The sequence below is a fragment of the Microtus ochrogaster genome, chromosome 18 (genome assembly GCF_000317375.1).
Source record: "Microtus ochrogaster isolate Prairie Vole_2 chromosome 18, MicOch1.0, whole genome shotgun sequence".
Lineage (NCBI taxonomy): Eukaryota > Metazoa > Chordata > Mammalia > Rodentia > Cricetidae > Microtus > Microtus ochrogaster.
In genome coordinates, this window is record NC_022020.1 from 59799712 (window position 1) to 59812254 (window position 12543).

At 49.1% G+C, this 12543-nt stretch overlaps 1 protein-coding gene across 4 annotated transcripts in view; it reads right to left on the minus strand.

The window, feature by feature from the left end:
• Ctif (cap binding complex dependent translation initiation factor) overlaps positions 1 to 12543 on the minus strand; it is a 243610-nt gene that overhangs the window by 168392 nt on the left and 62675 nt on the right. For 3 of the 4 annotated variants that reach the window (XM_005356275.2, XM_005356274.2, XM_026783392.1), the window contains exon 3: positions 7895 to 7966. The exons of the other annotated variant lie outside the window; for it this stretch is intronic. In XM_005356275.2, the coding sequence (XP_005356332.1) occupies positions 7895 to 7966 (72 nt within the window). The remainder of the gene's footprint in view (positions 1 to 7894; positions 7967 to 12543) is intronic. 4 annotated transcript variants of the gene reach the window in all.

Here is a 12543-nt window from a genome sequence, read left to right on the forward strand (position 1 = left end):
CACACACACACACACACACTTAGCACCAAGGACAGCGCCCAAGTGCTATTGGAAAAGGACTGAGCATGTCCGGTCTCTTCCAACAGAGGTGCCTTTGAGAATCAAGAAGGGCCGAGCAGAGAACCCAGCTGAGTTCAGGGGCAGCATCATCTAGTCCTTTTCCTTTAGGGCTTTTTGTCTGTCTGCCCACCTCTCCATGCTCCCTTTACACTCAAAACCACAGGGCAGGGAGAGAATGAAACAGGCTGAAGCCTGTGGCCAATTTATCCCTCTTAGGCCAGCCCTCCCATCCACCGTCTCTGCCACCTGGGCATGCGGCTGAGGCTTTGAGCGGGCTGTACTATGAGTGCCTGCCCTAGGCTGAGCCACATCGCAGACCGTTCCTGGTAGGCTCCCTGTGGGGCCTCTATTGAAATAGCAAGGTTCCCTAATTGTCCCTGGTTCCTTACCCCCCAGCAGAGGGGGAAAATAAAGTCTGTACCCCAACACCACCCTCCCTCCAAGATGCCTTCTTGAATAGGGAGGCATTCCTTAACAGCTCCACCCTGGTCCGCATCTCTTCTGGTGGTACCAGACTCAAAACGTGGAGAGCTGGGCTAGAAATAGAGACCACAGGGCCTGGAACTCCAAGGAGCAGGTGTGCAGAGGGCAGGTGGGGAGGGTGGGGCCACATATCTTCTCCACCACCCTGAGGATTTCCACCCACCTTGGCCACTCTGAAAGCATAATCATGTCTCACTGTCGGTTTGGTTTGCATTTGTGCAATGGCTAGCAATGCTGAAATGCCACAGAAGACTCTGAAGAAGCCGGGTTCTATACTTTAAAAAAATAAAGCTGTGTTTAAATAACTGTTTGAACTTGTAAGAAATAATCCAAACAGACTCCAGCTTCCCTCCACAGGGAAACTCATGAAAGTGGAACTCAGAGTTACCTTCGAGATACCGACACTGATACAGCCAGGGCACAAGGCATTCCCTTACAGGGCTCCCGCTATGGCTCCCTTTCGGGCCACACCCATCCCTATCCTTGCCTCTGTCCCCTCTCCACACCCTAGCAACAACCGCCTGCTCCGCATGTCCCCAGACAGAAATGGAATCATGGATTGTGCAGTTTCGGGGAACTGGATTTCTCCCACGCAGCATCATCTAGAGAGTCATCCAGGGTGCTGTGGCCACCGGCTACTCCTTCCCACTGGCGGACACCACAGCATATCTGATCACTCACCCACGGAATGACTGGGGGTGTCTTAGCTAGGGTTACTATTGCTGCGATGAAACACCATAACCAAACTCAAGTGGGGAGGAAAGGGTTTCTTCAGCTTTCACTACCACATCACAGGTCACCATTAAGGAAGTCAGGACAGGAACTCACACAGGGCAGGATCCTGGAGGCAGGAGATGATGAGAAGGCCATGGAGGAGTGCTGCTTACCAGCCTGCTCCCCATGGCTTGCTCTGCCTTCCTTAGATCAGAACCACCCACAATGGACTGGACCCTCTCCATCAATCACTAATTAAGAAAATGCCTTACAGACAGTGCTTATACGGAGGCGTCTTCTCAGTTGAGGCTCCCTCCTTCCAGCTGACCCTAACTGTGTCAAGCCGGCATAAGACCGGCCAGCACAGGGTGACTGCAGCCAGCTTCCCACTCAGATGTAGCTGCTATCAACCTGAGGGCAGGTTTCTGAGTGAACAGAAGCTTTCATTTTCTGCCCATGACTCATCCCTTCCTCTGTGTATGGCCTTCTCCAGGGCACAGGTCTAATGCTGATGAAGGTTGACTTAACATCTCGGGCTGGCATTAATCACCGGTCTTTGTCACTGTTTAGAACCTTCTGGTTCTTGCTATGACAAATGACTTCTGAGGGAAACTAGGACATTTTCATGTTAGGAGACCGAATTCTCCTTCAGTCTTTGTGTCAGCTAGCTTGCTGAGATGCCACCTCTGACAGGGCAAGAGGTCAACGGGTGGGAACCAAACTTCCAAGCAGAAGGATGCCCTAACTATGACAAAGGGAATTCTTCTGGAATGAGGGTGCTCAGCTTTCAAAGCCTGGGAAACAGCTCAGAGTCAAACAGATGCAGCAAAATGGTGCAGCCAGGCTACAGCCTGAACCACCAAAGCGAGATCCTCGGAGCTCTTTTTTTCCATGTGGTGATGGGTAACAATGATAACTACTAAGCTAGGTATAGTGGCACACACCGGTAAGCCCAGTGCTCAGGAGGCTGAGGCAGAAGATCATGAGTTCTAGACCAGCCCAGGTTATATAGTGACACCCTAACTCAGAAAAAGGCAACTGCACCATCCAGCTGGGTTCCAGTAGGTTGTTTGAAGCTTTTAAGATTTGGGATTGCTTGTTACACAACATCATCTTGGCTGTACTGACTGACAGAAGGCACTGACTTCAGTATAAAACAGAAAAAAAAAAACATAAGATATACAAATACAATAAGAAAGACAAGACTGGATAGAAGTTCCAACATCTGAGCCCAGTAGACCCTTCAGCCCTAGTCCTACCCAGCATAAGCCGTCAATGCTAGCTGTGCTTGTGCCTACTACCCCAGCACCCTAATACAATGTCCAACTTCATTTTTGCTAATCTTTCCTCCTCCTTTTTTCTTTCCATCTACTCAAATATTCTACCGAAAGGAAGGGATCAATTCTCATGTCCTGAGACCAACAGGGCCATTCAGAATGACTGTAGTCACTCTGTTGGTCATATCTGTTGGGGGATACTTCAGGCATATGTCTTGAACCCATGCTGGGTTACTGAATCATCACTCTATATGTTAGCCAAGCACACAGCGTTCAGCGAGCACCAACGCCACAGAGAGCCGAGGCATGAACAAAGAGAAAGAAGCAGCTTCAGCATCCAGGTGTTTTTCTAAGGCATTAAGCATACCGATGCCTTTCTAATTGTCCACAAACCACATCCTGCCATCGCTGGTCAGCCAGACCAGAAGGCTGTGTCTGACCTTTGCCAGGGTTGGGGGACTGGAGTGTTTGATGTTACCCTAGCTACCGTCTGCCATCCTTTGAGCCTGTCATTGTAGCACCAGCTTGCAGGATGGCACAGAAACCCAGACTTAGGCCAATGTCTTATTGGTGGAAGAGTAATTAGAATCAGCGTTACTCCTCCAGGGTCACCTAGGGGCAAGGCTCTTTCCTTCTCATAATGGGGTGTCCTACACCACACCTACCATTCCAGAGAAGGTGAGATTACACTCATTGGCCACAACCTGACATCACTCTCCTCCCACTCCCCCAGATTTCCCAGGGCTTCATGAGCTCTCAACTGTCTGATAAGGAGGTGTGCTGATCGGGTTCCCAGCAATCATTCCACCGCCTAAAGAACAGCTGTCCCGGACCATCAAGTCCTTCAGTCAAGAAGACTGTCTCAAGGTCCAAACAGAAGCTCCGCTGTGTTTTATACGTTCATTTCCTTCTCTGGGCATGTGTGAGCAGATGGAGCAGACACCTCCAGCCCGCACGTGGACAAGGTCTCTGAACTCAGTGCCACTGGTCTAGCTGTTCACTCAGCTGTCGTCACGTGTTTCCCCCACTGCGGTGACAGTCAGAGCATGTCCCATCATCCTGACTAAATGAGTAGTTGGGAGCAGCCTCTAGGAAAGAGGAGTTGGGGGGTGGGACACACTTCCAGATACAGCTGAATCCTGGCTCCTGGCAGCTGGTTGGCTCATTTTTTGATCTAGACTCCCTTTTTCCTACTTCATGGGATGTTGGCTACCCTGACTTGTCTGAAAGCATCCAGAGAGGGTAAGGTATTGTTTTGCATTAGTTGCAATAACCAAAGAATGAAGCATTGCCTGCTGTAGGGAAATAAGCATCTCACTGCATGGCTGATCCCCATGGGTCCCACCCACCCCGGGCCTCTAGTTCGGGATCAGGCAATGCCACATTAGCCTCCTGGGTAGAAGGCAGGACCACTCTACCTGCTCCATCCTCACCCCCTGCTGATGACCTCTGCATGCCTAGTGACAGTGGCCCAGGTGTGGCAGTCAGAGGGGCAGCTTGCTCATAGAGTCATTGTCAAATGGGTGGACGTGGGTTTTGAGAGCAACCCTGCCATTCACAGACTCTGCGAGGCCTAAGGAAAAGGGCCTGCTAGTGAACGCCTGCATGGCTTGAGGCTTGGCCAGTTCGAGGCAGGTTCAGCACTGTTACTGAGCCCAGTGCATGTAAGGCCCATGCCAGGGGAACTGAGATGTGAGTCAGTTGGCATGCCCTTCCTTGGGGTTACTTGTCTGAGGGGGAATGTGGGTACAGCAAACAGCTTGACTGTGACATGAATCAGTGTGAAGGTGTCTGTCTAGATAGCAGAGTACCGTAAAAAGGAATTCGGATGCGCTAACGGGGGTAGAATGCTCATGTCTAGTGACATACTCTTCAGCAGGCAGTTCCCCGATCCTCCTCAACCAAAGCCTGCAAGCAGGCCAAGGCTGGGCAGGGCAGCCACAGGCCAGCTACCAGGAGCTTTCCTGTGGCGCTCTCCAGAGGTCCTCAGAGGAAGGCTGCTCCAGGAGGAGAGTCAGGATCCTAGGGATCAGACCCAGGGTGGCACTCACACCAGTGGGACACAGAGATGGCAGGAGAGACCGTGGGTCATGGAAGAAAACCACACCCAAGCACGGCAGGGTCAACCGAGAGGAGTCTGGAGCCAGCCTGACCTTGTGGAACTGTTAGACTGCTCCCCAATACTCTCCTGGGCTAGCGGAACGAGAGACTGGCTTCCATCCTGCGTCTGCTGTCCTGTGTTACCCAATTCCCAACTCAGCACATTAAGCCTTTTGCTGCTGACACACGGTGCTGCCAGCCACTCTTGCCTCCCCATGTTGGGTAGTGTGGCACTTGGTGCCACCTCAGCCTTCTGTCAGGAGGCGCTCTTCCCATGGCTTTGTATAGCACACCCAAGTCCCCACCACCCCACAGACGTGTATCTGAGCTCCAAGCTCATTTCCACCTGGGACTTGGCCTTCTCCAGGGTCCCTAAAGAAGGAAACGCAACATCAGTTCGATCCAGGGCCTCACCCCAGACCCTTGACTCGACTGCCTTGGCTCTGAGCAGTTTTCACGGCACCATGTGTGCTCCAACCCCAGTGCCGGCAAGCCAAGCCTTCTCCCCAATCCAACACAGTCACTGCAAGACCTCACTCCAACTTCAAGGTGTAGGGCCATGTGGTTACTCATTGTGTGTGGGTACACCCCAGCCTCTCCTATACTTCCTCCTTCTGAGATGACCAGAAGGGGCCATAGGTCAGGTGGTAGCAATGTTGCTGCTGTTTACTGCGAGCTATGTCAGAGAAGAAGATGGGCTAGTGTTCAGAATGTCACCTCCAGTCTTAGGTTCCTGCCCCACAGTGAACCTCTGGCTCAGTTACACCAGCCAAGAAAGCATCTCAGTCTCTTCTCTATTAGATTTCTATTAATTAATAGATTCTCTATTAATCTTCTCAGTTAGATTTCATTCTGAAGAAAGCTGCTCAACCTGGGAGACTGCCCAGTCCCTCCCTGCGGTCAGCTGGACCTCACAGTATGCAAGGTGGCTAGGCAGTGAAGAACCACACATAACCCCGCTGGGGGACAGCCATTCCATAAGCCCCACCGGTGCCACCACATTGCCTAGTCCAACCCCTTTGCCTACTCTAGGTGGATAAATAGTGGAGCAGAACAGCTCAGAGGGGCCTAGGGTGGGGGATGATGAGGGGGTGGAGGAAGGGCCCTTGCTCAACCTCTGGAGATTCTGCCTGGACTGACAGTAGGAGGGCATGGGCAGGGAGAGGGGGCTTGGGAAAAAGTGATAAACAAGAGAGAATGAAGGATCCTACCCTGGAAACTTCTAGAACCAGACAACTACTGATCAAGAAACATGCAGTTCGTGTTGTCTAGCACCCCCCCCCCTGCGCCCCCATTTGGAGCCACAGCCAAGCCTGAATCTGTTAGAGGAGTCAGGGAGGACAAGAGACAGAGCCACTGAGCTGTAAGCATGGGCTAAGGTGTCTGCTTCAGGAAGGAAAACAGGACCCCTGGCGAGGAGACAGAAGACAGAGATGCCCTTGGAAGTACATGAGCTGCAATAGGGCAGGCAGAAGTACCCTGTAGGTACTGGGCAGACGAGATACCTGGGTGCAAGGCGCACAGTTCAGCTTGTTCAAACCCCCCTTCTCTGTCTTTCCCAGTCTGCTCCTCTGCAAATGGGATAGAAGTGCCAGAAGGACCCTCAGAGGCCACCCAGAAGCTTCTGGTTTTATCTGAGGAAGAAATTGGCTACCAAATAGCAGAACAAAAACCAGAATCTATTCTCCTGCCTCCAACCTGTCACAGAGCCATGTCTCTGTAGTTTAATACACATGTATAGGAAAGCCATAATGAGATCAAATACTCTGTACAATTAACAAAAAAATTAAAAGAGGAAACTGTTAATTAGTTTCCTGTCAACTTGACATCAGCCAATCATTTGGGAAGACAGACTCTCAACTGAGAATATGCCTTTATAAGACTGGACTACAGGCAAGTATGTTGGACATTTTCTTGATTAATGATTGATGTGGGAGGGCCCACCTACTCTGGGTGGTGCCTGGGCATATGATCCCGAGTTGTATAAGAAAGTAGGCTGAGCAAGCCAAGGAAGATCATTTCTCTATGACTTCTGTTTTGGTTCCTGCCTCCAGGTTCCTGCCCTGCTTGAGTTCCTGCCCTGACATCCCTCAGTGGTCTGCATCCAGAAGCATAGAAGTAAAAACCCTTCCTGACCAAGTTACTTTTAGACATTATCACAGCAATAGAAACCGTAACTGAAGTGGAAACAATTACACAAATGCTATGAGAATGAACTATGAAGACAGTCGTCTCCCCTAAACCTGGGGCAGCAAAGCCCTGGAGTTCTTTCTGGAATGATCCAGAACTGAGGACACTAAGCATCTTTCTTTGGAACAGAATAGAGACAAGGGGGTGGGGATTTGCTTTGCTTTTTATCCCTGCAGCGCTGGGGTGGAGGCTAGTGCCTTGCCCATGCTAAGTAGGTGCTCATCCCAGCAATGGGTTAATTGTGACTACCACAAGGGACTAAGGTAGGACCACACCCAAGCCAGTGAGCAAGGCAATGTGTCCCTAAAGCAACTGTAGGACCAAGAGGTGGAATTTAAGGTGGGAAAAGCCAACTCTGAGGTAGGGCTTAGCTGGGGAGAGTGATTTCTTCAGATCCTAACCACATGGTTTTTCATAGGTAGGGACAAGGTATCAGTGAGAGCAGCTGGAAAGGTGGCACACCCATATCATCAGGACAGCACCCCAGGAGCAGCTGCCTTCTTCTCCTGGCCATATAGCCCCTCAGGACTCCTGGGCATATAATAGGCCCTTAAAGTGCCAGGATGCCTGGGTGGGAGAACGCCCCTACCCCAGAACATCTGTGGATGGGGGCGTCCAGACCTCTGAACTCCTCCACACGCTCCACTCCCAGGTCTTCGTAGATCCAGAGAAGGGATTTCCAAAGCACCCAATCAGCTTCAAAACCCCAAGTCCCAGTGCTAGTGGGTCCATCAATGTCAGCACCCAGACTACAGTTTGCTCACAAAGGACACCACAGAGCATCCCACCACCCTCCTCTCAGTGGGCATCTAGGCTGTTGCCAGATGTAGCATTACATAAAAGGCAACAGAAGAGCAGTCTTCAGAATCCACGTGAGGCTGGCGGGGCACTCCAAGGTGACAAAGGAATTAAGGAAGGCGTCCTAGAGGTCCTGTACCTTACTGGCTCTCACACTTCTGCCTGCTTCCCTGATCCCCATCATTTAGGAGTCACCTAAGGGCCAGCCCCAGAGTCCCAGAAAAGCAAGACACGTGACAGCTTCCAGATGGAGGACAGAGCTGGTTCCCTACCTGCTGTGGCGGGGCTCGCCCTCTGGAGAAGGAACAGCCACCATCCAGCTGCTCTCTGCAGTCAGAAGTCCACTGCAGGCAGAAAGGAGGGGTTAGTGACAGCAGGGCACGCGCTCACCCTCACTCTGCCTCCCAGCAGGCTCATCAGGAAACCCGACCCATCCCTAGTCCAAGGTGGCCCCTGGGTATATGGCTGGGGAAGCCCTAAGTTCACTTAAAGATGATGGTCCAGCTACATCCTAAAGTCAACCAAACATGACACCTAGTTATTTTGGACAATCAGTATCACCCCTGACCATCTGGCCAGGCTCCATCCATGCTGGCTGTGTATCATGCTAAGGGACATGGCTGGAGCTGGAAGGCAGCAAGTGTGTGTAGCTCTATACACCTAGCTCCAAATGACTATGCGCTGTGGGACATTGGTCTGTACCCTGTCACTTGTATTTTAAATAAATGCTAATTGACCAGTAGCCAGGCAGGAAGTATAGGCAGGGCAATCAGGCAGGAAGTGGAGGCAGGGCAACGAGAATTCTGGGAAGAGGGAAGTTTCAGTCTGCAGTCCTCACCCAGACAGAGGAGAAGCCAGACACAGAGCAAGCAAGATATGGACTGCCTCACTGAAAAAGGTACCAAGCCATGTGGCTAACACAGACAAGAATTATGGGCTGATGTAAGTTATAAGAATTAATTAATAAAAAGCCTGAGCTACTGGGCCAACCAGTTTATAATTAATATAGACCTCTGTGTGATTTCTTTGGGACTTAATGACTGCAGGAACCAGGCAGGACAGAAACCTCAGCCAACAACTATTATCTGGTATCATGGAGAACCTGCAGACATGTCTCAGAAGACTAGCGGAGGATTGTCCCAATGTGTGGCCGACTACCACCTACACAGGAGTCCCCAAAGTCAACCATATGGAAGACCCTGGGCCTCACTCTCCATTGGTGACCCAGAGACTCTGGGGCTATGGCCCAGGATTAACATTTTGACCAACTCCCACGAGCTGCACTGGAAGCTTCTGGAATCCATGGGCTCTCTCCCATGCTGTTACCCATTTAATGACCAGGGCAATGCTGGGCAACTCTGTGAAGCTGGCCATTGCACAGATACACCAAAGCAGGATGGCAGCCCTCTGCCAAGTGCGGGCCAGCTTCGAGGTGGTGTTAGACATTAGTCAACCTCTCTGGTTTGGCCTCACACGCACCTTAGCCTTCTCCTGGTGGCTTGTACAGCAAAAAGAGTATGTCCCCCAGCCAGAGCTGGGTAGGGAGGGCTCCAGGCCAGCACAGGCACACTGTGGCTGAGGACAGTATGCCCAGGGCAGGAAAGACCTTTCACTGTGACATTGATGCTAGAACCAAGTTCAAGTAAACTCCAAGGACATGGAATGAAAGGCACAAAGATAAAGCCACAGCCTCAACTGTAGTTCCCAGAAGCCAGTTTTTTTAGAATTAAGTTAAGCAATATGCCTTACATATTAAAAATATTATTACTTATAGATAATAAAAATATAAGACAGGGCCCATGATTGTAATACCATCATGAGAGAAGCTGAGGCAGGAGGATTGTGAGTTTGAGCTACAAAGAAAAACAAACAAAACAAACATTAATTAGCCTTTTGACATCTGTGCTGGCTAGTTTTGTCAACCCAACACAAATCTAAACATAGGGTGTAGAACATGCATGAATTCTTTGTACTATTATCAGTATTTTGTATTTTAAAAATTATTTCAAAGTTATATATATATATATATGTTTTTAAGTATGTATACACACACACAAAAGGTCACCTGACTCAAGGATTCTTAAGCTAGAGGAATCAATACTACACACAGGGTTTTATGTGATGGGACCCTCCACTGTCTCTCAAAATGACAGAGTTTTCTCCAGGCCTTTAAGGAGACACTGATACCCACCCAGCTCACTGGTCACACCTCTCCTGTGCTCTGTACCTGCCAGACTGACCTCTGCCTTGTGCCTCAATGTGGTCTATATCCCCACCCAAGAACTCTGATTTGGTCATTCCCTTTGCATGGAGTACCTGTTCCTAAGCAACCTTGGTCTCCCATGGCCTCCTTCTAACAGCTCTGGCCTCCACCCCTTCTTGCCTCATTACTAATGCCTGCCTCCTATTACCCTACCCCATCCTACCTACCAGAAAGCAAGCTCTGGCAAAGCAGGGATCATGGCTGTTTCTGTGCATCACTTTGTTTCAGAACCTACAACCATGCCTGAATGAATACATGCTAGCTTGAGTCATACTGTACTCCTGGGCTACCAGTAGGCAGCAGAAAAAAGAACAGATGTAAACAACTACACTTTATCCTAAAAAGCCCCCACCTGACAAAGTGTGGGAGATCATGCTAAATAAATGACAATGCTAAAATTGATGTATATTAGCAGAGCAGCTTCGTAAAAGGTAAACATAAAAAAGTTCACAATTATTATCAGACCTTGTCACAAAATGATAGTGGATTATTTTTTCCTGGTTTCCCAGTGGTCTTTGTTTTTCTAATTGTTGCTTTAAAACCAAAACGAATTTTAACATATTGGGGGAAATGGCTAGTAAGTGAGTTAAAAAGTATTCAGCCTCACTAGAAGATGGACCATGCAAAGTCAAACGCCGGGATGTCCCAACACACTGGTGCAGTATGAAGGACGGAAGAGTCACTTGGAGAGCAGCTTGCCAAGAGTCACTAAAATTAATTCTACTTCCCAGCATTACCCAAAGAAATTCTTTTATTCGTGTGGAAGGAAGCAAACTAGCCATTGCAGTACAGTGTCGTGCATTTCCAGGGGAACACTGACAAGTGGAGTGGGTTCCTACCATTAAATGAAGGGTTAAACAGGGGCCCACTATGAACCACTGGACAGTCACATAACAGCACAGCAGATGCCTGCGCCTGGAAGAATCCTGGGGTACATGGGTTGGGGGAAGTGTGAGCGTTGTATGACTTTGAAAGAGTATTATTTCTATAGGTGGGTTTATCAGAAGACATCTAAATGGGTAAGGAAGTTAACTCAACAGAGACACAGTTGTGGAAGGGTTGTATCAAAAGGAATATTTATTAGTTTTTTGTTTGTTTGTTTCTCAAGACTAGAGTTTCCCTATATAACCCTGGCTGTGCTGGAACTAGCTCTGTAGACCAGGCTAGCCTCATACTCACAGGTCTGCCTGTCCCTGCCTCCCCAGCGCTGGGATTAAAGGTGTGCGCCATCACTATCTGACGGATATTTGACTCTTCTGTGACATGCATATGTAGGCAGGGAATACTCATGAAATTAAAAGAAATAAAATAAGAGGCACGCGATGAATTTCCCATGCTCAGTCACTCATGGGTCTATTAACCCACCTCCGTTAAGCCTTTCATGGCTGACCCACCACTGAGCCAAGACAACTGAGAAAATGGATCCCAAAGTAGGAAAACAATACAGAAGTGGAATAGCAAGGGAATGCAGGGATGGAGGGCAGGTGGATAGAGACGCGGAATGGCAGGAGGAACATGGAGACAGGAGGAGAGACACGTGAGAAGGAGCCAGGAAGCTGATGGATGCTCTCATCTCCTCCTACGTATTAGCACTGCCAAGCATCTTCATTAGAGTCCTTGGAATTCAGACAGAATCCAGGCCGTTTGCCTGCCTCCTAGCATCAAAAGGGACTGCAGGAAGCTGCCTGCAGGCTCTGCAGCTCTTAACTGAACCCGTCTGAAAGAGTGGATTAGAAACTTGTGCCTTTATTAAACGTGCCAGCCATTGGCCACATCCATACATTCTGTCCTCCCAAGAGATCCCACTCAGAGGCAGCTGGCCTCGGAGAAGGGAGAAAGCCGTGTCCCACCTGAGGTGTTAACCCTACTAGGATATCAGAGTCACCAGGGGCCTACACATAGGTTAATATTCAGATTCTTCCTCATTCAGCTGCATCTCTGGTGTAGGGCTCATGTAGGGCCCAGTTACCAACATTTTCTAATGTCTTTACGATCCTGTTTGGCTGGCTGTAAATGCTGCTCTGGTGAATTATCACCTGAACATCAGAGGTGCCAAGCATTTCCCACTGTAGCATCCCCACCTCCCTTACAAAGGGTCAATGGCCAATAAGATTGGGTCCTAATTCTCTTCTATACATTAACCACCTGACACTATTCATCCTAGCTGGGAACAAGAAGAAAGTGGGAGAGGGGTGGGCTTCTTAGGACCAGGAAGGGTGCTTTGACTACTTTCTAAGTCTGTGTCTCAATTTCCCATATGCAGAACAAAGCTAAGTCCTTCTCCTAAGGATGAAGTGAGGACAACTTATTTAATTAAAAAGATTATCTTATGTCCATGGATATTCTGTCTGCATATATATCTTTGCACGCATGCACGAATGGTGCTTGCAGAAGCTGGAAGAGGGCATTGGATCCCTTGGAACTGGAGATACAGATGTTTGTGAGTTGCCATGTTGGTGCTGGGGATTGAGCCTGGGTCCTCTGAGAGAGTAGCCAGTTCTCTTAATCTCTGAGCCATCTTTCCAGCTCCAAGGAAATGTAAGATGTAACTTTGGTGACTCAAAATTCATTAGCGAACAGGCAGTCTTTTAAAAAAGACTTTTATTTTTTATTTTTTTTCACTAATGAAACACAGCTTTATTAAAATAATAGTTTTTT